The 25166-nt window shown below is 41.1% G+C and overlaps 3 protein-coding genes across 3 annotated transcripts; all 3 read left to right on the top strand.

Annotated features, from left to right (window-relative positions):
* The first annotated feature begins 247 nt into the window (after positions 1-247).
* On the top strand, positions 248-15127 carry ano2a (anoctamin 2a). Its single transcript, XM_068722959.1, has 27 exons — positions 248-394; positions 583-888; positions 1958-2053; positions 2281-2453; positions 2676-2730; positions 2839-2890; positions 3007-3062; positions 3345-3392; positions 3964-4028; positions 4698-4832; positions 4931-5091; positions 5362-5444; positions 5876-5887; positions 6451-6525; positions 6656-6712; positions 7311-7385; positions 7859-8060; positions 8285-8396; positions 8480-8537; positions 8632-8732; positions 8871-9034; positions 9122-9274; positions 9496-9548; positions 11167-11345; positions 11603-11708; positions 13369-13939; positions 14039-15127. The coding sequence occupies exons 1-27, from the start codon at positions 248-250 to the stop codon at positions 14674-14676; spliced, it is 3933 nt and encodes a 1310-aa protein (XP_068579060.1). The 3' UTR covers positions 14677-15127.
* An 857-nt stretch (positions 15128-15984) lies between these two features.
* cers3b (ceramide synthase 3b) lies at positions 15985-21449 on the top strand. Its single transcript, XM_068723225.1, has 12 exons — positions 15985-16094; positions 16365-16401; positions 17393-17566; positions 17719-17836; positions 18635-18753; positions 18835-18892; positions 19281-19331; positions 19420-19512; positions 19640-19768; positions 20634-20740; positions 20826-20979; positions 21097-21449. Exons 3-12 carry the CDS (start codon positions 17394-17396, stop codon positions 21214-21216), a joined length of 1122 nt encoding a protein of 373 aa, XP_068579326.1. The 5' UTR covers positions 15985-16094; positions 16365-16401; position 17393; the 3' UTR covers positions 21217-21449.
* A 357-nt stretch (positions 21450-21806) lies between these two features.
* cfap161 (cilia and flagella associated protein 161) lies at positions 21807-24485 on the top strand. The gene is made up of 8 exons (XM_068723581.1): positions 21807-21950; positions 22287-22376; positions 22471-22688; positions 23033-23114; positions 23329-23364; positions 23429-23551; positions 23703-23776; positions 24263-24485. The coding sequence occupies exons 1-8, from the start codon at positions 21879-21881 to the stop codon at positions 24447-24449; spliced, it is 882 nt and encodes a 293-aa protein (XP_068579682.1). The 5' UTR covers positions 21807-21878; the 3' UTR covers positions 24450-24485.
* Positions 24486-25166: the final 681 nt, after the last annotated feature.

Below are 25166 nucleotides of genomic sequence, written 5' to 3'. Positions count from 1 at the left end.
TTTACAGTTGGTAGATATAATCAATGACGATGGTCGCACTAAGACATTGCTTCATTTTAAAGGGTCAGACAAACATTTGCAACCAATGTGCTCAAATATTATGATGCTACTGGGAGGAATTTTTTGTCTGCTAATAGAATTTTTTTCTTCATTTACAGCCTGAGCTGCCAGTTCATCCCAACTTCTGAATTCTTAAATCTTTGTTTTTCTTTTCATATACCAACAGTGATGAAACGGAAAAGACCGTATGCCTGTCACCACAGAAATGAGTGAGTCATCCTCTTTTCACTCAGTGAAGCTAGTGTCATTGGCCCGATCTCTGTCCGGGCTTGGGCTGGATACTGCCAACGGAGGAGCTATCACCCCCCCTGACAATGACGAGCCCCCTGTTCCGGTATGGTCTCCTCACATCCTGAAGCTTTAACATCCTGCTGCAATATGTCTGCTCAGGTTTCCCCTCCCTGAGCCGACACACACGGAGCATTATCTAATTGTCATGCTCTTACATCATATTACTCCCTACATTCTCTACTTGTAACCTTCATTGCTGGCCTCATTAATCCCCTGTGTGTGTTTGTGTAGGAGTCTGGCATCGATCTAGGTCCTGGGCTTTTTTTTGCCGATGGCAAGAGAAAAGTGGACTACGTCCTTTGCTACAAATACAAAAAAAGGCGGGCGTTCAAGGCACGCCTTTCCATTGCATCCAATGGGAGTATACCATTTCCGATACCGGGCCGATGGGAAACGGAAGCAGAGTCTGGGGAGGCAGGTGCACCTACAGGAGATGTGGAGGAGTCAAAGCTGTCTGAGGAGGAAAAGGCTGTAATGAGGGAGGAGTTTGAGGCGGGTTTACTGGATGCTGGACTACAGCTACAGCGTGACAAAGAGGTGTGTATCTGCTTTCACTGTGATTACTTTTTCATCTGCTGTACCCTCCTATAGACAGTTATGGGCCAGTTTATAGGGCCTTATTAGAGAGTGATCCACTACTCGTAGGTGTGTGTGCTGACACTTGAATGCATATTAAGTGAGATTGGTAGGTTTAATTTTGATTGAATGGATAGATGGGGGGCACTCACTGTACACCCTGTGCTGTATCAGTATGTGTGTCTGTGTGTGGTAAAATACGATTTGGCCAACGTTTTGGGAAAAGAACAGTGAAGGAAACATTTGAATATTTAGTGTTGCTGATAGTCATACGCTCCGTTGTGTTGTTTTCTGTGGGCTACATGAGGGAGTTTTTCTCGTAAAGGTGCAGTTTATTTAGAGTTGTCTCACTTTGCAGCCTAACTGGAAATAATCTTCCTCATTGTGGTAAAGAAAATGCATAATTTAGTTTTTATTTATATTTTTTCTTAACTTTAGCATTAACATTTTTGATCATTTCAGATCAGAATTAGAGTATTTTGACAATAGTGTAGATTAAGATTTTAATGCTACCACCATATTAGACATTAGACATTAGAGGTGTAGCAGGAGTTGTTTTAACCTGTGAAGTATCTGCCTTGCACTAAGGTTATTACAGCAATTTGAATGGGAAGCTTGTAATTCAGTGGTCCAGAAGAAGCTAGGTAATAAGCTAGTCACTGTTCACATGATCAAATTTGATAACTACATTATGGTGGCTTTCAGGTACCTATCCCAACATTATCTGCACTCATTTTCTATACTCTGGATGTTTGGGAGGTGCTGGGCTTGAAATAATGGGATTCCATACCAACCAGCCTCATTACAACACAAAGCAGCATACTTACAGGTTTAGGAAAAGCTCATCTGGCTGCCTCAGTCAGGACTAGCGGGAGCAATTACATGCAAAGACAAAAGGGAGTCAAGAAGACAGATACACAGTTAATCTGTCCATATAGGCCTGTAATCCAAATCTAATTTGCCATGTACACAGTGGTTAAAGTTAAAATATCCTGACAATCTGTGTGTTAATGTTTGTGTTTATTTGCAGAGGGCAAATGGCCTAGGGTTTATTCGGCTGCATATCCCATGGCCAATACTCAGCCGAGAAGCCGAGCTTCAGAAGATCAAAGTTGCTGTGAAAAAGGTCAGCAGCCTTTTACACACCCTGGTCTTTAATATTCTATAATATACAACATTATTTTCATATTTGCATGACATTAATTTGGGTGCACATTACAATCCCATTTAAAGACTAATGAGTTATATGTCAGAAAGCTGTGACATGACATGAATAGTAACAGATATGTGTAGTGTGGTAAATATAACATAGTCTGCCTGAGTAATTAATCAATGTATGTTTTCATTGAGCAGAAGTGTGAATTGCGGAAACGGATGGGCATTGCTGGAATATGGGATTCCATAATGGGCAAAGTCAACACACCATTTCAACCGGACGTCCCTAACTTTGACATCCACAGAGACTCACAGACACGTGTCCACTTCAAAACCCTCAAACACCCTTTTATCAGAGACAAGCTCCACCTGTGAGTACCTGGACTGTGATGCTCACATGCACACATGTAGTGGAGTAGTATCGAAAAACGATCCACTTTAGGAGTCGCCCTTGGCTGGGGACACACATGCCTTTCAGTCAAAAACACTTTCATTGGCAAATGTAAAAGAGCTAACAATGATCCCACTACAATCCTTACATTTGGTGATTAGGTCTATTGTTAATATTGAACGGTTATTGTCATTTCTTGCAGGTACGACATCAAGTCAACAGAAACTGTATTTGATAATGCAACACGCAGCAGAATGGTGAGTCCAGAAACAAATACCTTCTAATTTTATATTAAGAGAAATATGTTTCTCTATATATGTATTTGAGCTCACACACAATTTGGACTTTGCTTTGTTTGTGTCTAGGTCGCTGAGATTATTTCACGTATTACCTGCAGACAAACTTGCCAAACCACTGGTGAGGTCTAACTTGCTGTGGTGTTATTATGTCAGATTTCATGTTTCCGTATGCTATCAGTCACAAAACTGAACGTGTCCATGCCACCCTGTGTGGCATTTCCTCTGTATCATAAGGCATCAACTCATTATTGGCTCGGGGTGTCTACGACTCTGCCTTCCCTCTGCATGATGTGAGTATAACAGAAGTAGCACCTTCACTGGACAATGTGAACATATATGTGTGTGTGCTACATCTGATGTACATAGAGGAGTTTGTTGTGTCATACAGGACAGGTTAGTCAATATATCTGCAGTATGGACGTTTATACAAGTGGGGGGTAAAGGAGAGAATCTGAATAGAAAAATACTGTTCCCAGCCCTTAGCTGCCATTTTGATTATGCATAAAACATGGCATACTGTTAGGCAGTGTATCTCTCTATAAAGAGCTGGTAACTTTTTTTCTTTTCTTTAGGGGTCATTCACAAGGAGAGGACGGAAAGATCAGCGAAATGACAGACAGGTGAGATGAGTGTTGTCAAACTACCCTTTTACTAATATTAGTGTATTAGTGCCAGTCACTCTTTTAAGGCAGGAACAGGTGAAGGTATTAAAAGCCAAATTTGGGCATGACAACTGATGATGAGCTTGTTCTGATCTTGCAAAATAGGGTCGTCATCAGTCGGTGTATATGTGCTGGCATCACTGTTGAGCTTCAGACTTGTCAGACCTCCCTCACAAATACATCATGTTTGATTTTCTACAATTCAGAAATCTGAATATGACACTTTAGTTTGAGCTGGTTAATCGTTTTAAAGTAGTGTGCTTCTTGAGAAGTATAATCTGAAAACTGTTCATTGTGGTCTGACATAGGAGTCCAAACCTAAATCTGTGAAGCACTTTTTTAAATGTGTCTTCTCAAAGGAATGACATCTGGGTGTGCATTGTCAAATTAAATGTAATTGTAGATTTGGTTAAAATGTATATCAGCCTGGTTGCTTCTAAATATACAAAATTCAAAGCTATGCTCTTTGTCCCAAAAATGTCATTAAGTTGTGTTTTTCTCTCGTGTCATGTGCTCGGATGTCCTTCAGCTCCTTCATGAAGAATGGGCTAACTATGGAGTCATGCATAAATACCAGCCTGTGGACCTGATCAGGTACTAAGCAAACATGGGAATAAAAGTCAAGCTTCAGACTGCGATGTTCATTAAGACACTAAAAAAGTGTTGCTGTAAACAAATATACTGATGATTGAGTGGGGCTAAACATAAAAACATTGTCCTGATTTCGGGTCAATAATCTTATGAACACTTTAGAGATGATGCTGTGCATTTTTTGTCTGTGATGTTTAGTTTTTTTTTCATTACGTGTTTATTCTTTGTCTTTTGTATATAAAAATCTCACTGAAAAAAACCCAACAAAAAACGATTGTCCTGATGATAGTGATTGAGAAAAGGCTATATGGTTATTACAATCAAAAAGTAATTACCCCCACAGGTTCATGACAAATATCAGGAAAGTACTCCTCATTTGATTAATAATTTCTCATGTGTAAAGTTGACACTTTGGCATTAGATAATGACCTACATATTAGCCACTGTTTTGGCGAGGCCTTATCATGGACCAAAAAGTTGGTTAAGGGAAAGCTTTGATATTTTGGTGGCACTAGACTTCACTGGGATGATCGGGCCTGTAGCAGTGGACATGCTGTTTACCACTGTGGACCAGAATTAGACTGTTGGGCCTGTGGTTAGAGGGCCAAAAATATAAATCTGTAAACCTGCAAATCCAGACAGCTAGTTGATACGATGGCTTTATTTTGACAGGAAGTACTTTGGAGAGCAGATTGGGTTGTATTTTGCCTGGCTGGGTGTTTACACTCAGCTCCTCATCCCTCCCTCTGTGCTGGGCATCATTGTCTTCCTGTACGGCATATTCACTGTGGATGCCAATGTGCCAAGGTAAGCAGATACAACAACTCTTCATACTTGTGTATGCTTATCAAAAGTACATTATATTGTCAATGGTGTGTTTGTATTATTTTCTTTGTGTTGTTCAGCCAGGAGACATGTGATGACAACCTGAACATCACCATGTGTCCACTGTGTGATGGAGTGTGTGACTACTGGCATCTGAGTACGGTGTGTTCACTGGCCCGAGCGTCATACCTCTTTGACAATGGAGCCACTGTCCTCTTCGCCATTTTCATGTCTCTTTGGGGTAACTAAACATCCTAATGCACTTTCCTGATCATGTTACGAGGAGTGAGAGTGAGAGTATGATTGGACACCATGAGAGTCACTGGTTCTAATCGCTGTATTTATAGGTATATAGATATCAACATCATGCTGCTACCCTGCATGTTAATGTACTTTAGGTCAACTTTGAGGTGGCTCATGTTTGTATGATTCCTAGTGGAGTATATTTTCTGCATTTCCTTGGGTTTTTTATTTTAATATTTTAATATTCCTTCTGTGTATTGTCTTGTAGCTGCCTGTTTCCTTGAGCACTGGAAGAGGCGACAGATGTGTCTGAAACATATGTGGGACCTGACGAGCTTGGAGGATGAGGAGGTACCAAAATAGATTCAAGAATACTGTAATGAGCAACACACACAGATTAATTTAGAATAGGTGCAGTCACAGCCTTCACTTGCTTTGTCATTATGAATATGAATCCTTGTGTCTATCTTTCTGTTTGTTAAAGTGCCAAGTCAGTCAGAGTGAGAGTGTTAACCTCAAGGCCCGGGTCAATCGTGACGACAGTTGTGGTTTGCCTTGCAGATTATTATTTGTGTCAGATCAGTGCCCTCCCCCTAACACACACATACACATATACACACGTGGCCACCAATGCATTAACCCTTTTCCCTGTAAGGGGCTGTAATGGGATTGGTCTGTTCTTAAAGCAGTGCACTTGCTGATGACACAGCAGGGTCACAACATAAACTCTCTCTCTCTCTCTGTGTCTCTGTTTTATGTATTTTTGTCTCTGCTGTCTGAAGGAGCGAGTCCAGGTGGGCAAGTTTCTATACCTATTAAAGTACCCACAATCTGGTTGAAGAAGCTGTATTATATTTGTTTGTTTTTTTAGAAATTCCCAAAAATGTCATTGCTATTTTTTTTAATATATATAAGCAGTTGAAAATCAGATAATATGAATCAATAATCCAAACAAATCTGGAATATTTAAAAATAAAAAAACAGCTTGCATGCAACTTTTAAGTAGTTTCACAGTTTTATACTGTGAAATGATTTGTTGGGGTCCAAGCTTTTTTCTTCAGTTTGTATTTGAGAAGCATATTCTAAGCTGTCAATGAGGAGACCCTGTTTACTCTTAACGGTGGTGAATAGTGTCTTCTAATGAGGAAACCGTAATCAACAACGTTTTCATGTGTGTGCTCCTTTTGAAAGTATCTTCAAGTTAAAGTCACTGAAAAAATGTAAAATGTGTAGCTTTAACTGGTGACTGGAGCCCCCATACTGTGAAGTTATAATATTAAGGATTTTTTTCTTGCCGGATGTGATCCCTTGTTTTAACATGTGCATGTGTTTAAACTTGTGCATGTGTCGGTTACAGGAGGAGCAAAGGCCTGAATATGAAGAAGTTCTACAGGAGAAGAAAGCTAAGATGAAAGCACAGTCTAAGAAGAAGGTATTGTGTCTGCGTGTGTGTGTGTGTGTGTGTGTGTGTGTGTGTGTGTGTGTGTGTGTGTGTTTCAGAAACAATTGAATGGTTGAAATTGACAGGTTTTTATTGACAGTTGTTTCTCACTCGGTTGCAGCTGACTCAAGCTGAGGATGGTGTGGATAGAGAAACAGACCAGATGCTGGCCTCGCAGGTATCACTGCACTGCTGTGATAGGACATTATGTGTACAGAGATGCTAGTTGGAGAGGGCGGGGCTGTTACTCTGAAGTGATTTACACTTGCTTCATAGCGAATGCTATCACAGATCTCACTTCTTCAATTATATAACACTCAGTTAAGGTAAACAACTTTGGCTATACATCAAATATTACAGCCTGTGTACGTTTTTTAGATATAGAAGAGCTATTGCAGACTACCTCTGTCTGTCTGTATTTATGTTGGTGCACAAAAAGAAAACCCCTTCACCTGCATTGGGTTGTTGAGTCCAAAGCTGCTTACCTTCCTGAGATTAGCCCAGATTACTGATGGAAGCGAGAAAAGGGAGGAGGGAGAGGAAGAAGGGGAGGGGACTTCTGTCCTCTCAGATTGCGAACATGCTCCTGCCAGACAGAAAATATAACATGTGTGCAGAACATTTGCTCAGCATTACTGCACATCACACAATAAACATGCATTAAGTAATATACCATTGTTTGTGTGTGTGTGTGTGTGTGTGTGTGTGTGTGTGTGTGTGTGTGTGTGTGTGTGTTTGTCTGTGTGCCCAAGTAATATGCATGTTTTTCTTGACAGCGAGAACCAGAGTCCCTGGACATTGAGGATCATCTGTCAGGTTATCTCATCAATGTGTCCACCTTACTACTCCTGGTACTGCATTTAAACCCTTTTAAAGGTTTCATATCACACTAAATTCTGTCATTTTGTATCGACATACCAGGCGTTTAACACAAATCAGCAGTTTTCCCTTCTATTGTCATACTATCTGTGATTTTACCTACATCATTTTCTATTTATCTATACAATGTCCTCACTGTTTTCCATATTGTATCCATTCATTTTTCATAAATCTAGTGTCAACATTAGTGACCCTAAATTACAACTAGCAACATTGTTTTATTGTGAGAAACAATTCCAGACATTAAAAACCATTAAAACAAATAGTAGATTGGAAAAAATAACTAAAAGATAAAATATTTATTACAATAAAATAGATACAGAAAATAAAAAATATGTATTATTATATGAACCAATTATTAAAAACATTATCATCATAAGGAATTGTCACTAATGAAAGCAAATATTTTTTATTCATCTAACTTTATTATCTTGTGTGTGTTCAGATCTTTGTAACCTTCTCAGCTGTGTTTGGGGTGGCAGTTTATCGCATCTGCATGTTAAGCGTTTGGTCTGTGAACCCCGATCCTGAAGCCAAGGCCAGCGTGAGGATGACCGTCACCACCACAGGCATCATCCTGAACATGCTGGTTGTTCTGGTGTTGGAGGAGGTCTATGGAGCGATCGCTGTGTGGCTGACTGAACTGGGTATAGTATTTAATGATGAGGACTCACAATGTTATACAACTTGTGTTCCACTGGAGACAGAATGTGGCAACATATTGGTAGAGTTCAGTAGCATAAAAGGCCATGTTACTGATTTGGGAATCACCAGTCTCGTTGAAAGTCACTCACTGTGATTGTAACATACTATTATAAGCAGGTCTGCTTAACTTGATGTGTTTACATTTGTTGTGTCTTCTTCCCAATAGAACTTCCAAAAACAAAGGAAGAGTTTGAAGAGAAGCTGATCTTTAAGTCTTTCTTCCTCAAGTCCATGAACGCCTTTGCACCTATTTTCTATGTGGCCTTCTTCAAGGGCAGGTGTGTGTCTCTTTTAAAGTCTCACTTTCCTCCGTTGTCTTTCTTTATTTTTTATCATGTGACTTGGTCCTCTCTTCATTCAGGTTTAGTGGGCGGCCTGGCGATTATGTTTACGTCTTTGGAGACTACCGCATGGAGGAGGTGAGCTCAGTTAAACACATTAGTGGTTACTGTTCATGTCTATGTACAGGAAATGTGCACCCATGACTTGTACATGTGTGTTTTTTCTCTACAGTGTGCTCCGCCAGGCTGCCTCATCGAGTTGTGCATCCAGCTCAGCATGATCATGCTTGGAAAGCAGCTCATCCAAAACAATGTGTTCGAGGTTCTCATACCGTATGTATATATATATATATATACATATACATATACATATAAAGATATTGTTTACTTCTACAAGCATACACTTCTCACAAAAAAATTACCAAATTTCATATCTTTGCTCTGACTCATCATCTGCTTCTTTTTTTGCAGTAAGCTGAAAAAGATGTACAGAACAATACAGGAAGAAAAAGGAAAGAAAAGAGCAGCAGAAAAAGAGGAGAATGATACAGAAGAGAAGAGACCAAAGCAACAATTTGACAAAGATTTCGCTCTTGAGCCCTATGAAGGCGTGACCCCAGAGTACATGGAGATGAGTGAGTCTCTTTTAGTCTCACTCTATAATTTACTAAGCAATCACATAATATGATTGTTTAACTATGTGTGTGTATTAATATTTACAGTGATCCAGTATGGGTTCGTGTCTCTGTTCGTGGCCTCTTTCCCGCTGGCGCCAGCGTTCGCTCTGCTCAACAATGTCATTGAGATTCGCCTCGATGCTGCAAAATTTGTGACTGAGCTCCGACGGCCTGATGCTGTGAGGTGTAAAGACATAGGTACAGATGACACATGAGAGTGTGTCCACTCCGTCAGTCTGTGTGTGAAGGTGAATCAAACTATCCTGGAGCTTTTAATCACTTTATTTTCCTTTACTCCACTCTGTCCCTCCGTTTTTGTCTCTTTGTCTCCATGTCTGTCTGTCTGTCACTTTTACACAAATACACACACACACACACACTTCCCTCTCTGTCTCTTTTCATACACATGCTTTCTCCAGGGATTTGGTACAACATTCTCTGTGGAATCAGCAAGTTCTCTGTCATTACCAATGTAAGTGTGTTAGTGAGTGAGTGAGTGAGTGAGTGAGTATATGTCTATTGTGCCCATAATCTTTGACCTCTGGTAGAGTGTCCTACTAAAGTGATGTGCACAACAATGTACTTCTTGAATCCTTACCATGTGTTTTCAACAAACTCTGTTTCTCACCAGAACACGTGTGTATCTTAAGTTCTAACAAACACCTTAAATGCATTTCCTTCCTAGTTTTTGGAATAATTTGCTTGAATGAATTTACGTTCATGTTTTCTAGCTGGCAGTGTTCTTCCCCTTTGCCTTTGTTGGTGCAATGGTACACTAATTTACACATAGGAATGTGGTAGGAATGTGTATCACGTCACAAGAAGGGGACTACTCATAACTAGAGACCATCTTGCGATGGATCCCACCACCAGCTAAAGGGGGAGGGGCAAATAGACCTTGATCACAGTGGAAATTCTGGACTTGTCATAGGAGGAATGGCACAGGTTTATTTAATAACATTAGTGATGGCTTCAATCCACTTAGGGGAGGTAATGTGGTGTATGCTGGCTCACTGGAACAGCTTACCTGGACAGTTACTGTCAATTTAACATTAACAGTAATTTTCACCTGTACTTTTCTTACTATTGAGATGCCCCTCCCACTGTCCTGGCCAACCTCAGCAGGCAGCTGACTAGGGAGGGTCGTCAGCTTGATTAAGCTCACCTTGGCCTTCCAGGCTATAAAAGCTGCAGATGTTCGTTGTCTCTCTCCCTTGCTGCAGTAGACATCCGACCAGCATAACAGTTGTTTGGATTTGAACCTTCAACACCCCCACAGCACACATACTCATGCTGGCTTTCATTCCTGACTTTGCCAATCTGCCCACTCCATTGTTTATTTGAGTTACCTTTAGTTTAATAAACTATGTATGATTTTAAGTATGACTATGTGAGGACTACCTTTCTGTCACATTCCCTAAGCCAGTTTGTGATAATATGACATGTCAAAATGTCTGCTGTGAAAAACGTCTACGGCCCCTTCCTCACTTCCCACCCCCTTACTTCCAGTGCCCTCACTCGGACCAGGCCTACATTTAAACTCAACCTTCAGTTAGATTTCATCTACACATCTGCTCAGATTTGTGACTGCATTTTGTACAGGTGCAAATTCACATCCACAGAATTTGTCCACAGACATAGAAACACCTGGCAAAGTACTCAAACCACCTCTGTGGTAGTTCCCGCTACAGTAGATGTCTCCAGGACCGCACTATGCCACGATGACAAACACACAGACGGCTGAAAACAATACAAGCGCCGCTGTCACGCTGGTCTGTCTCAATAATTCTGGGTACAATGTCGTCTGGCTGAGGCTGTGAGCTGTTTCCTGTTGTGTAAAACTGTTTATTTTGGTTCGATCTCTCAGTAATTCAGTAATGTGGAGATAATTCACAAAAGTATTATCAAAATGAATCTAGTTGTTGGAGGTAGATATTACTATTGATGTACAAATATTGATATGAATAAAGTTTTAGCCTAACATAAAGTTGAATATAGCTGATGACTAGTCAATGTGTCAGCAGTAACTGGTATACAGTGATGTATCATAATACAATGTTGTCATTTCCACTTCTTGTTTGTCTTCTCAGGCATTTGTCATTTCCTTCACGTCAGAGTTTGTTCCACGCATGGTTTACCAGTACATGTACAGTGTAAATGGCACCATGAATGGCTACACAGAGCACTCACTGTCCTACTTTAATGTCAGCAACTTCTCACCGGGCAGTGCGTCCACCACCACCCTCATCACCGGAGTCTCTATGTGCAGGTCAGAGTGACTCTTTTAACCCTGACCTACCTGGATTCTCCTTTAAATCCTTGAGGCCAGCGGCTTAACTCTTACTTTACCTAAATCCTAAACTTTTTTTTACAGTTTTCTGAAAGTGTAAAATGTGTCGTTTATGCAGGGATTTTACTGAGGCAAATCTCCCTAAGATTTATGAAATTTTTCTCTTGTTGTGTGAACATGTTCATTCAGTTAGTCTAGATTCCTCCTTGCAAATTTATTGTTTGTGTTTTTTTAAGGTATAAGGACTACAGAGACCCACCTTGGGACCCAGATGCCTACACCTTCTCTAAACAGTACTGGTCGGTCCTGGCTGCAAAATTGGCCTTTGTCATATTCTTCCAGGTATGGATATAATGTTTACAATTGTGCTAATGTTAATGTCCGTTTAAAAAGTGGTCTCAGATCTATTAGTCTTTCCCTCTCAAATCTATGTACACCATTGCACCCATTAGATATAGCTATCTTTAATGGCATGTCTGCAGCCTATAGCAAAGGCCTTTTTTCTATTTTCACTCATTCTTCACCATTGTCTTGTCTTTATTGTTGGCACAGATATAATATTATAAACAAGGCGGTATGCACCAAACCAACTTTTCTCACCTTATACTGATTCTTGATCCGATGCTTTCTTTTTCCCAAATTCTACCATGAGGTCAGGGATTGCTAAATCACTAGTCTGAAGCCTGCCATGACTAAATTAGTGTACCCAATCAACTTAATAAGGTCACTACTACTGTTGGGAACTAAATGAAGTGTGTTTGAGTTATCAGCATATAAAAACACAAAATTATTGACATCAATAGAATTATTAATGTCAGTAAAATGATTAACGAGTATTAATAATAACGGGGCACCATCCTGCGAACAGGGACCAATAACCAAACTATAAACTAAGTCTCATAATTAGTATTCACTCACAATGTCAATACTCAAATTCCACATTTAGAGTGAAAAGTGAAGGTTTAAGTTTGAGCAACAGGGAAAGGGAGGGGTAGTTTCACAAAAAGCAGGGCAGATCCTCACTGCAGCCGTGGAATACAGAAACTGTTAACTTATCACGCAGAAACGGGGCTTCTGTTCATTTCAATGATAGTCACAGTTATAACGATACAGTAACTTAAGCAACACAAACAAGATAATAAACACAACAACCTAAATCTATCCCAGACACCGGAAGTAGCCTTACTATGAGGTGATTTCGTGGTTGAAGATGTGGTCCTTCTGAGTTTGTCGGTGGAACTCAGGCAGCGCGGCTCCATGCGGCGCAATAGATTCTCTCGGTAGCAGAGAATTTCTTCGGCTCAGTAAGGGAATTCCCGTCCTTACGGCTGGCACAAAGTCGACTTGGTTAGAAAGAGAATCTGTCCTTCTCTTTCTCTGAAGAATCTGTTTCCTTCACTTCTGCAGGAAAATTGTCCGCTTCCTCTTCCAGGATGCGAACAAAAACGAAACAAACAAACAGTCCAGTAGATTCGTTCAGCGAATCTAAAACTGTTTAACCTAGGATTTTCTTTTTAAACACAGCAACATTGTGTGCCTCCTTAATCCGACCAGGGGTCAGAGGGATAAGCCAGGAGCTGAGTGAGAGAGACCACAGGGGTCCTAGGGTGTCTGTGGCCCTCGACCAATTAGATCGCAGTGTTGATGTTTTATTGCTTTCGCATCTAAACATTGCTCTTATCACAAACCCAAACCAGGCTCCAAATTTCTCTGCAAAATAGGAAGGCCTAATTCCTTTGTCTCAAAGCACATGGCGAAGCAAGGCACATGGTCCCAACCCTACCCAGATACCAAGCCAGTGGCATGTGCATCCCTGTAGACTGGCAGATCATAAAGACTGTTGCCCCTCCTCAGAAGCTAATTAAACCTATTAAACCTAGAAATAAGTTTCCTATAATAAGAAAAAAGATGGTTTATTATGTAAATAGAGCAGCATTCACTCCAAGCATACTCTTTCATTGTGCTTATATATTGCAAGAAAAACGTTTAATTTCCCCTTCAGAACCTCGCGATGTTCCTCAGCATGTTGGTGGCCTGGATGATACCAGACGTACCGCGATCTCTGCGGGAACAGCTGAAGAAAGAGAACATGATGCTGATGGAGTTTCTGCTGAATCAAGACCAAGAAGCACGTGCCAAATCTCACTCCCCAAAATGCTCCATCCGCTGCTCTAACGCCAACATAGACATTGTGGTGGAGGCACCACTGGAAGAAATAGAAGAGCAACAAGTGGAAGAGGAAAGGGTTGAGATCAATCTGGATGAACAGAAGAGGAGCAGTGACTGTGATCCAGAGGTTGGGAAGTCATTCGAAGAAGTTGAAGAAAATGGACAGGAAAAGCGAGGAGGAGATGGAGAAGATGAGGGTGGAGAGGTCGAAAGGGAAGAAAAGGAAAAAGATGGAGAAGTAAATAAAGAGGAAGGGAAGGGAGATAATGAGCAAGAGGGAGGAGAAGAACAAGAGGAAGTAGATCAAAGAAAAGAAGAAGAAAAGGAAGTTGACGATAAATCAGTTGAAATGGAGGATTTTACTATCGATCTGGACAAATTCATGAGCGAGCTGGGCCTGTTAGGTGAGAAGAGAAAACTTTATGTATCTGTTGTCTTCTTTTTTTGGTCTTGTTTGTGACTAGAGATTCATTTTTCTTCTTCTTTCATTTCTTCTCACGTAGATGAAGAACTCCCATTGAGCGCAGCCAGAGATACAGAGTTTCCCCGCTCAGAGTCCAAACAGGAATACCAGAAAGACCAGGAGCCTCTGTCACGTCCATCATCTAAAAGAAGCTCATCTCAGAGTCTGAAGGGCTCCAGAGCAGAAATGACATCAGATTGCGACACTAGGCTCTTCTCACTTATTGCTCCTCCTCCCAGAGAGCAAGGCTCAAGGGGAAAGGCCCGCTGTTCCACCCTGCCTTCCCGCCACAAAGGGTCTGAGGCTTGCTACAGCCTGCCACGGCCAAGCCACTCCACCAGCCTCACGAGGTTCCAGCAGGCGGCCACTCTTATTCCCCTGGTTCCTCTGGGCTCTTCATTATCAGCCTCATCCTCATCCAACCTGTTCCCTCCCCCACACACACCTGTGTCACCATCATTTCCACATCCCACACAGTCCCCATCAGCCCAACAGCCCGAAGCCCCCAGTGAACTATTCGCACTGAAAGGCCCTCCGCCTCAGCAGCCGCGCTCCAGGGGCAAAGCCCGGTGCTCCACCCTGCCACCCCGACACAGAGCCCCTGGTCCTGAGGAGCCTTCCACCAAGCCTAGCCATTCCACCAGCTTTCCGAAGCTGCATCCCCCCTTCCCCCAGTGAACTGAAACGCAAAACGGCAGTATAAGGAGGAGCTGGAAGACAAGGGAAAGAGACAAATTGTGGCAGATTGAGGGGGAGGACTTTCCAAATTAGCTTCTCCCGTCTGTACCTGGAGACCTCCGTCTGTCCTCCGTATTTGCATATATAATACCTGGGGTCTGAAGAGAGACCATCCAGATCGACTGAACGTCCTTTTGATCCTCTTAATCTTCATGGAGATGTTTGTACCACTCAGTCGTTTAGGGGCTGACCCTGACAAAGAGACTGCTTGACTATTCAGAGAAAGACTGCTCTGAAAACTATGCCACTTGAACTTCAACCTCTTCTTTTTCCGTATTTTTTTTGATTGTTTTTCATGGTTTGTTTTCACAGCTCAATAGCCACTGCTCCTCTGTTTATCAGCCCCACACATGCAGCAGTGCTGCCTTGTAGACCAGAGAAAGAAGGAAATATATACAGCACAGCTAGTATCAACACTTATGCTTGTAGCTCTACTGTTTATTTTTAGATGTTTTGATATATAAAAATGTAAAATTATAATAAAAGGACACATTTTTGATATCTGCTTTTCTCTCTGAAATCTCAAGGTCATGGTTTGTCATTTTGCATTATAACCATGAGAGCTTTGATTACTGTCAGCAAAGGCAAAATTGGAAGTGTTATATTTTTTGCACCTTATGTATAAATTTACCCATATTCGAATTTAAGAGATGCCAAATAACATCATTTATTTTCAGAGACCGCAAGCTGAATAAAGTTCTCAATACAAGACTAACAGCAACACACCATTAATAACGTCACTAGTAAATCCTAATTTGGAGACGATGACAGGCTATTGTGTTGTCTCTGTTGCCCCCCTCTGGTGTGTAGTGAAACATTGAGAAATTATTCAGTGTGCTGTATTTCAATATAGATGCTCAGTGATGTGTTGCTTTACTTTTGTATCCCTCTTTCATTTTCAGTGTTCTCCTGCTTGAATATTTTAAAAAAACACAATTATGAATTGTAATTAATCCTTTTTTTCCCCATAGAACCGGAAAATAGTTCAATGTAACCTAGGTTACTTGTTTTTCATTGGTATGTTTGTCCCAGGCAGCTATTTATACAGAGTGGTGTTTCACGCTCTCTTTCTTTTTGTGCGTGAAAGTTCCCTTTTCTCCTCTCTCCATAACCTGCACTGGCTCCGCCTCCCCTGCCCCACCACTGAATGGGGCCTTTGTGGGGGCTTCCCAGCATTCCAAGGGGAATTCTTGCAGGTGAGGGTATCTATCCCACACTTAAAAGACTGCTGCTACAAGAGCAGGTTAGGGGAGTCCAGCGATGAGCTTACTTTACCTTGAAAGACTTGCTGCAACATTGAGGGTGTGATCACAAGAGCAGACAGAGTGGGAGGGAAGGATCCCATTGTTTCTATCCAGGTGAGCGACCACACGCATGCTCAAAAAAATCAACATGCTCACTGGAGCCTGTCGCCTCACACACCATGAGGTGCATTGTACAGATTAAGGGAAGCATTAGCTCATGAGTAAATATTTGCCTTTTTCTTTACTTTTTATGCTGTCTTTGAAGAATGGCTCCAGACAAGCTGAGAGAGTGAACATATAGGATCTAATAAGGGCTGTTATCTGATGTGGATTACATGAAGTGCAGTACATGAACTGTATAAGTAACAGACAGGCTTCCCACAGGCAGGTCCCTGAACCTCTCACAGTGGGCATACTGAAGGTGAGTGTGTGTGTGTTTCAGTGTGTGTACATGGGGATATGCATACATTAGTGGATGTATTCTATAAACATGCTACAAAGGATTGTATATTAAATCACTTTGTAAGTATGGAACTGGAGATTTTCAGTTTAGGGTTAGGTTTCACACAATATAATTCACTTGAATGGACTTTGTCACACTCTGTCTGTGTCCACCAGCTTCCTCAGCTTCCCTCTCTTTGATTGGTACTTGTAAAGACAAAACTGCCTGCAGGTATGGATGCTCGTTTTCTGATGCTGACTTAGCATTGAGGTTCAGGGACACACTGATATGAGTAATACTGCATCCCAGTGGGTAAATCTGGGCATCACAGGAATTATATAGAATTATTTATGACCTTGATTTCACATTTTGAAGGTAGTTTTCTAACTGTTCAAATAACATGTTTTTATCTGCACTCTGTTATGGGCAGAGTCCAGAGAAAGGACTTTACTTCTCTTCTAATCTTTTTTCCTTTAAATTACTCCTCACCCTTCTTTATCTCCCTTGCCCTTTGATATCTATTGTAGTCCATCTCCAAATTACTCACTTCCTTTGTGACTGCATGTCCTAAGTGTAAGTGTACTGAAAGAGACCGCTGTAGATTCGAGACAAAGCTAGTGGTGCACTTTTGGCTGTGAATCCACGTGGACCAGATCCCTGTAGCTATTTCAACATATCAGCCAGTTTATGAATGTGTTCATGAATGCACATTATTTGGGCCGGCTGACAATGTTGTATGCTATTTTCAATCCAGTCTTAATCGTTGACAATTCAAACATTTTTTGTAGGCAGATGAAAATAATTATTTTATATCAGTGAACTCATGTTCTCTCTTAGAAATGAGTGGACAACGCTTATTTTAATTATGTTATGTTTAACAAATGTGATTTTAAAACGTGAATATGAAACATATTAATCATGGTTGTGCCATTTATAGTATCTGCAGAGTATATTCTGTGTTTTCCAGCAGGATGTTGCAGACAGTCAGTGAGTGGCTGTGGTGGGAGCGTCTGTGGCTGCCAGTAAACGTCTCCTGGTCGGATCTGGAAGACAGTGATGGTCGTGTCTACGCTAAAGCCTCTCAACTTCACGCTGCTCTGCCCTGTGCCCTCTGCCTGCTCCTCGTCAGATACTTGTTTGAGAGGCGAGAATATGCAATCGTCTGGTTTCAGAGTGCTGGGATTGTGTTGCACATACTGTGTGGAGTAATGCTACATATGGAACTCTAAAGGCCAGACAATACAGGATGATATACGGACACACATTTACTGTAATGTTGCTTGTGTGCTGTTGCAGGTACCTGGCCACACCACTGGCTAATGTTTGGGGAATCAGGGACAGTGTACATCTGACAACAGAGCCAAACCCCATCCTAGAAAACTACTTCTGCAGCCAAGCACGAGCTCCATCGCAGGTATATTAAAAGGGGCATTTCACTGAAAAACATAGGTGCTTTGTTGTTCACTTGCAGTAATCCTTATCAACACTCATACATATGGTATATAAGATTTTGATTGCATGACTTTGTGTGGTATTAACAAGAATGAAGTTGTTGTCTTGGTGAGGAAACAAAAGTCATCAGAGGGTACATTTTAATGCTGGTATATAACTCAAGAGTATATAACTCAAGAGAATGTGCATCCTAGAGTGGAAAGAGTGTAACAACTTGGCTGGCTATCTCAAGGCCATGGTCAAGCCTTACACCCCCGCCCGACCACTTCGCTCTGCTGCCTCGGGGCGATTGGTTGCCCCGTCGCTCAGAGGTCCTGGCGGCCGATCGACCCGATCACGGCTGTTTTCTATCCTGGCCCCACAGTGGTGGAATGAACTTCCCACTGACGTCAGGACAGTGGAGTCGCTACCCATCTTTCGGTGCAGGCTGAAAACCCACCTCTTCAGGAAGTGCTACCCTGAGCCTTCCACTTAGCGCTTATTGTTTTCATACTAGCTTGTTGTACTTATTGTATTTGTATTACTTATAGCACTAACTGTTTTTCTTGTTTCTGCCCTGTACTTTGGCTCTGAGTTATGCTCTGCTTCATGCTCTTAGATGCTTGTTTGGAAAAGGAAATGTACTTATGACTTCTGGTGACTAGTAGTTCTTTTGATTACCAATGTTGAATGCACTTATTGTAAGTCGCTTTGGATAAAAGCGTCTGCTAAATGACTGTAATGTAATGTAATGTAATGAATTGTTTTCCTTGTGTCTCAGGCTGATGTGAGGTCTCTGTGTAAGAAGACCAGCTGGTTAGAAAGGAGAGTTCAAGTGTGGTTCAAGAGAAGGAGGAACAAGGAGCGTCCAGGGCTTCGCAAGAGGTTCTGCGAGGCCAGGTTTGTGTTCGATTGTGCACTGACATAAGAACAAGTGTCTGTGTGTAAATATGTAACATTATCGTCATTGTCTGTCAACAGTTGGAGATGTGCGTTTTATTTTTTTGCATTTGTCTGCGGAGTCCTCGCTCTCTATGACGTAAGTAGCTTTGGCTTCGTATGTTTTACCGCTATTTCTATTACAGGATTTGTCTCTTGTGTCAGTACATTTTTTCCATCATTTTCTGCTTTGGGATAGTTCTCTCTCTCTCTCTTTATTTTGTCTTTCTGTCTCTCTATTTGGGTGTATCGCTCTGATTTCACTGTAATGTGCAGTCTGTGAACCTCCTTGTCTCTCTTCTTATCTCATGTATTTTTGTGCTTCAGGGTTATTCTCACACGCTGACAGTTGACACGGCAGAGAATCATGCATGAGCTCATTTGGCTAACATTTACCCTTTTCCAAGGCTACCCCCCCCCCCCCCCCCCCCCCACACACACACACACACACACACATTTATTTCCCTCTCTGTTTTTGTTGGCTGAAGAAACCTTGGCTTTATAATCTGAAGGAGGTTTGGGCAGACTTCCCTATACAGGTAAGTGTTTTTGCCATCGCTATCAGGGTAGCTTGTACAATATTACAGTATACAAACATCTAAGTGCGTGTGCTGTGTGTCCATGCAGTCCATGCTGCCATCTCAGTACTTTTATTACCTCTTGGAAATGGGCTTCTACCTTTCTCTGCTCCTCAGCCTCACATTTGATGTGAAACGGAAGGTGAGTATGCTGATGTGTGTCCAAAATCAAAGTGAAGTACTGCACATGTATTTCCTGTTTATTGTTATAAAGATGCAATACATTCTGGATGTCTTTGTGTCATATACACACTTCTGTATTTGTGTAGGACTTTAAAGAGCAGGTGGTCCATCACATAGCCACACTGACTCTTCTGAGTTTCTCTTGGATTTCAAACTACATTCGTATTGGAACCCTTGTGATGGCAGTTCATGACTCTGCTGACATACTGCTAGAGGTCAGTGCTGTTTTTTACATCAGTGCATGTGCAAGCTAATCTGAGTGATATCTATTGTCATTTGTAGGCTGTAGAAGATAACTGTGATTTTGAACGGTCACAGTTCTGCAGCAACAGCAGCAACAATCAAAATACATTTAAGATTGCAAAACAGAATTTGTACATCTTCAAATAAAAGCACAACAATTCGCTTCTACGGTAATACATGTGGTTTAGTCACCGTGTCAGTAGTTTGATGCAGAGCCTAAAACCTGCACTCAAGATAGTGTAGATAAAATCTGCAGGACTCAAACAGGTGTAATGACCCACCTGTACAGCCCCTCCATGCTGTATAAACATTGATTAGACTTTGAACAGCAGTTATCTGAAAGGCGATTGCCATGCCCCACCATACATTTCTTCACATGTTTTTTTTCTTCATATAAGCAGCTCAAAAGTTAAAAAAAAAGTCCCAATCAGATTCACAGGTAACAATAAGTATCACAATTGAGATGACTAAAGCGGGATGAGGTTGGTGGTAGTGTGCATGAGACTTGCTGCCTAGCTTGTTTTTTAAACGAGAAATTTCCAGGCGTCGTCACTATTAATAGCTATAAAAGCAATACTACATGACTTTAATTAACGTACTGCAGTTTTTGAAAAAATGGAACACTGTAAATTTGAAAATGTATTTATTATATGTCAACCTCCTGCCTTAGCATAGGAAAAAAAAAACATCCCTTATATGGGAATTATCACTTGATTCAACTAAAACTCACTAGCAAACTAGCTGCAAACTAGCTGCAGCGACTTTATGACAGACCATAAACTATACCTGTTAAACAAAAAAGTGAACATGACTGTTTTCCCTGTTTTTATCTCGCAGGGTGCAAAGGTTTTCAACTATGCCAAGTGGCACCAGACTGCTGATGCCATGTTTGTGGTGTTTACAGTTCTCTTTATGCTGACAAGACTTGTCATTTTTCCTTTCTGGTAAGTGTGGGAAATGGAAGGATGATGCATGGTGACGATCTTGGAGTAATGTGTTAAAAACATTATGTTTGCATATCTTCTACAGGCTGATCCACTGCACATGGGTATACCCAGTGGAGGAGTTTGCTCCTTTCTTTGGGTACTACTTCTTCAATGTGATGTTATTGGTTCTTCAGATACTCCACCTCTACTGGGCTGTTCTTATATCCCGAATGGCTTACAAGTTTATCTTTAGCAAGGTGTGTTTACAGGTGTTTCTATGTTTATATTAATTTATGTGAAGGAAACGCATGCACGTATGAGTCTTTTCAACCTCTTCTCTCTGGCTCATCTTCTGGCTCATCTTCATCCTGTAGCTGGAAGGCGACGACAGGAGTGATGAAGAGGAGGACGACAGTGACTCACCGAAGGACAGACACCACAAATTGAGTTACATAAATGGCTCTGGAGCCAGAGGCAGGGCCAATGGTCACTGACACAGACAGACAGAGAGAAAAGAGGAAAATGGACAGCAGGAGTGATTGGTCCTCGACTCATTCAGTCTCCGTTGCAGCGGTTTTAATCTAATTGCATACAAAAAAAGAGTATTTAATTCAGCAGAATGTCATTTCCAAAGGAACTGGGAATGATTATACAGACATAAACTGATTTCTGCATGGTTTTGGAATTCACTGAATTCAGAACATTTAACAACTTATTCTACTTCTTATTAAATAGAGGAAGACTCCTTTCATGTGTTTTTATTTTTCATTTTTGTATGTTGTTGAGGATAGGTATGATGATAATGACAATGATGACATATTAATCCCACATGTTTGGGTATGTGCCAAAGCACAACAGGAAATGGTTTTAAAACTGTGAGTTACTGTTTGTGTATTTATGTTTATAAACTTTATATTTCATGAACTCGTCCTGCTCGCATGGGACACAGAATGATCTCACGCTCTGGGTATTAGTTGTTGGACTAGCACGCCCTCTCACGACAATAAGCGAGAACTGACAGAAGATGACCGGTCATCAGTTACCATAGAAACCACCATACACATGCTAATTCTACGTTCATCAGTGCAAACACCAACAAGTAGCTTAACGTATTATATTATTAGCATACGAATAGTTGTCATCATTATTTTCCAGGATGACTCATTCGAGAAATTATAGCTCCAAAGTGAAGACGGGAAACTGGTTTGAGGACGTGCTCTTCGAAGAGGTTTGTTCAAAATATAGCTAACAATAGCTAATAGCTAGCTGTCAACTTTTAGCTAGCATAGCTAACGAATAATCAACGTAACATAACGTCACGTAACAGCTAGTGGCACGTCGTTCATCTCAGCTAACATAGTAACACATCCACAGTTTCTCTACTTACAGGATAAAGACCACGTGACACAGCCAACAATCACTTTGTATTTATTAAGCAACAATATAAATATAATATGAACAATGTTCTTTAAACACAACTTGCAGCCTGTTTGTAGCCGTCAGGTGTATCGTAAGATAAGTGCTTGTTTCTATCTGCAGGTTATTCATTGATATTTTTTTCCAGGATGCAAAGAAAGACTGTCCCGAGAAAAAAGAGAGGGGCGAGCTTCTTGCCGAGAAAGTAGACTTCCTCAAACAGAACATTTTGAGACCGGTAAAAAATAATTTAGACTAATTAATACCACCAACAATAATATCACAATGTTGATGTGGATGGCACTGATGATGTTGTTTGTTCACGTGTCTAGGTGAATCTCACTGTGACAAATGATGGGAGATTGCACTTTGGGAATGTTGTGATGCTGGTGAACATGGGAGGAGAAAAAAGGGAGTGCAGTGCAGTGAGCATTAACGCAGACATTAACAGTTTGAGGAGGATCCCTTCCCCTGGCATCCAAGCCCCATGTGAAGTCAGTGCAGGAAGAGGTATTCAGGCCTGCGTGCGCACCGCCTTCATCATTACCAGGTACATGCACAAACACACTTAAAACTACATCAACAAACCCATCAACACACATGGCAATATGTTGCCCTCAGTGTATGATGAGGCAGGTGCCACTTGAAAGTTCGTCTTTGCATAGACAACCCCCCTAGTGGTGAGATGGTGACATCTGCTGGCCGTTTCTGATAGTACAAACATTACAGAATAAGAATGTGTTACTCATGAAAACTAAAGAAACACAATGAGTATACAACAGTGTTCAGCCTAGATTTTGATGAATTGACATGCTTACAACCAATTAAATATAAATCAATCTCACAAATAACACTCCCAGATGTAAACCTGTAATGCTGCTTCTCTGACTACAGTGTTGATGGCAGTCCTGAAGGGTCGACTCTGCATTTCGAGCAAAGTTTTGCTCTAAAAACAACAAGTGGCTTTGCTGGCGGTGTAAGTGAACTAACATTCACACACACACACACACACACACACACACACACACACACACACACACACACACACACACACACACACACACACACGTATTTAAGTACTTTTTTGGACAACAAATGTGACGATAAATTGTGCCTATCAATACTTCTACGTTTGTCTGTCTGTCTAGAAAAATAAACTAAAACACATTTCTCTTCCTTTCTCTCCACAGCTTTACCTGACGAGTGACATGAAAAGTTTTGAAAAGGTAGATTCATTTTTAACATTAATTAATTATTGTCAGTCTCATATTATTACGACTTCCTTTAAAGTGTGCCAAGAAGTCCAGGCTACAAGAAGTAACGTTGAATGACAGCGGTTCCTTCGTGTCATGGTGGAAGATTGTCCACTTTGAACCCCAGGAGAGGCTTGAATATGAAGGTCAGCCTGTTCCAGTAAGTATTTAACGAGTCTTCTTGGTTAACTATTACACCTGTTGCAACATCAGCATTTTGTGTTCTGTTAAATCTGTAGCTGAACTGTAACTTTCATTTTCCTCTGTTGCATTGAGAATGTCCCATGCAATCATGATCATTTCTTCTACAGGCTAATGTGAGAGTGCTGATCAAACACTGCAAGACAAACCAGGCTCTTGCTGTGCTGGGACAACATGTCATTTGGTATTTTCCATTTTTAATTCTAAAAATAACCCAAAACCTTACGTTACCGTGTTCAATGCGATCTTCAATTTGATGTTGAATGTCAATTTGGAGATCCACTGAAGAATTGGCACAAATAATATCTAAATATGTGAGATCCACAAAGGAGATACCAGAGCAATGAAACTGCAATGTTAATGTAAGTCAGCTGACTGTAGGTATAAACAGCTTGATGGGACTTTTGTTTTTACAGTGACATGAGAAACCTTAGCTCGAGACGAACCAGCTTTCTTAACCCAAACTAAATATTTGATATATCTTAACAAAAATAATCAGTCCTGTCAAAATGTAACAGAAACACACCGTGTAGATTTCACTTGGATCAAGCTGCAGTCAGCGTTTCACAGTTACTCAAAAGATGAGGACCTCCAATATGGCAGCTAAAAGTCCTGTCACAATGCCTGCATACCATCTATCGATCTGTATGTAACAGTTGTGTCTCTGCAGGACCACATACGACAACGAGTATGAGCTGACGGCTCACACCTTCCTGAACTCGTGCAGAGGCGAGCAGGACAACAACCACTGGATACTGTGCACCTCTGACTCTGCAGGGAAAGGGCTCGTCATTCCCAACCACCCACAGTCAGCGGCCCACAACGAGGAGCTCACACAGGCGAACCCTGATATCTAAATCGACAGTAACACAATTCACTCTCATGCCACAAGTACAAATACAGATAGATACCACATCGTTAATAAAACCTAAAGAATTTTAAAATAAAGGTTGTTTTTGTTATGTTTGTGTCACTGATTTTTTTCTTCTTGTACAAAGAGATTCCAGGATGAACTCCAACCAGCTTGAAAGGTTATATGATACACATTAGCCAGCCAAGCCGACGGGAGGCTTTGTAGAAACAACCATTTGTTATGTTTTTCAAACAACACTTCTATTGTTTTGGTTGGGCAGCAGCAGAAGAAATGGACTGTGATATTTGACCTTTGGAGGATTTGGGTCAATTTCACATGCATTTGGAACTTCCACTGAAATATATTTTATTGGAGATATTGAGGAGATATGGGGATGAAGTACAGGCTCTGCCATGGTGAAAGGTGCAATAACTTAACAGGGTCTTAAAAAGCGTGAAAATATACTCACTACTACGCTGTAGAATACTCTCTGACCAGAGTGAGTTCTGTCCTTGACTATATACAGGGTTACAGGAAATAACAGTAAACAACAGGTGTGGGTTCGGCTAAGCTTCTCAGGAAGAACAAGGGACCTTGAAACTATCAGCACCCAAGATGTGTATTCATCGTCAGATCAGGGGGTGAGAACCCAACTCACAAGGCTTATTAGCTGTTAAGTTATTGTCGGAGCTATTTTTATACTGTGTTCATAATGTATCTG

This window comes from Cebidichthys violaceus, unplaced genomic scaffold (assembly GCF_023349555.1).
Source record: "Cebidichthys violaceus isolate CVI_PGR_0920_01 unplaced genomic scaffold, fCebVio1.0.p SCAF_3, whole genome shotgun sequence".
NCBI classification, from domain to species: Eukaryota; Metazoa; Chordata; class Actinopteri; order Perciformes; family Stichaeidae; genus Cebidichthys; species Cebidichthys violaceus.
The sequence above is the reverse complement of the archived record's forward strand: the minus strand, read 5'-3'. Positions and strand labels throughout refer to the sequence as shown.

What these genes read in the sequence shown, in the direction of transcription:
- ano2a (XM_068722959.1), top strand. Translation starts at nt 248, where the DNA reads ATGCCTGTCACCACAGAAATGAGTGAGTCATCCTCTTTTCACTCAGTG. An exon ending in AAGCACAGTCTAAGAAGAAG is followed by an intron (nt 6,526 to 6,655) that starts GTATTGTGTCTG and finishes ACTCGGTTGCAG; the next exon opens with CTGACTCAAGCTGAGGATGG. An exon ending in ACCGGAGTCTCTATGTGCAG is followed by an intron (nt 11,346 to 11,602) that starts GTCAGAGTGACT and finishes TGTTTTTTTAAG; the next exon opens with GTATAAGGACTACAGAGACC.
- cers3b (XM_068723225.1), top strand. Translation starts at nt 17,394, where the DNA reads ATGTTGCAGACAGTCAGTGAGTGGCTGTGGTGGGAGCGTCTGTGGCTG. An exon ending in AAGCACGAGCTCCATCGCAG is followed by an intron (nt 17,837 to 18,634) that starts GTATATTAAAAG and finishes CTTGTGTCTCAG; the next exon opens with GCTGATGTGAGGTCTCTGTG. An exon ending in GGGCAGACTTCCCTATACAG is followed by an intron (nt 19,332 to 19,419) that starts GTAAGTGTTTTT and finishes GTGTCCATGCAG; the next exon opens with TCCATGCTGCCATCTCAGTA.
- cfap161 (XM_068723581.1), top strand. Translation starts at nt 21,879, where the DNA reads ATGACTCATTCGAGAAATTATAGCTCCAAAGTGAAGACGGGAAACTGG. An exon ending in ACATGAAAAGTTTTGAAAAG is followed by an intron (nt 23,365 to 23,428) that starts GTAGATTCATTT and finishes CTTCCTTTAAAG; the next exon opens with TGTGCCAAGAAGTCCAGGCT. An exon ending in CTGGGACAACATGTCATTTG is followed by an intron (nt 23,777 to 24,262) that starts GTATTTTCCATT and finishes GTGTCTCTGCAG; the next exon opens with GACCACATACGACAACGAGT.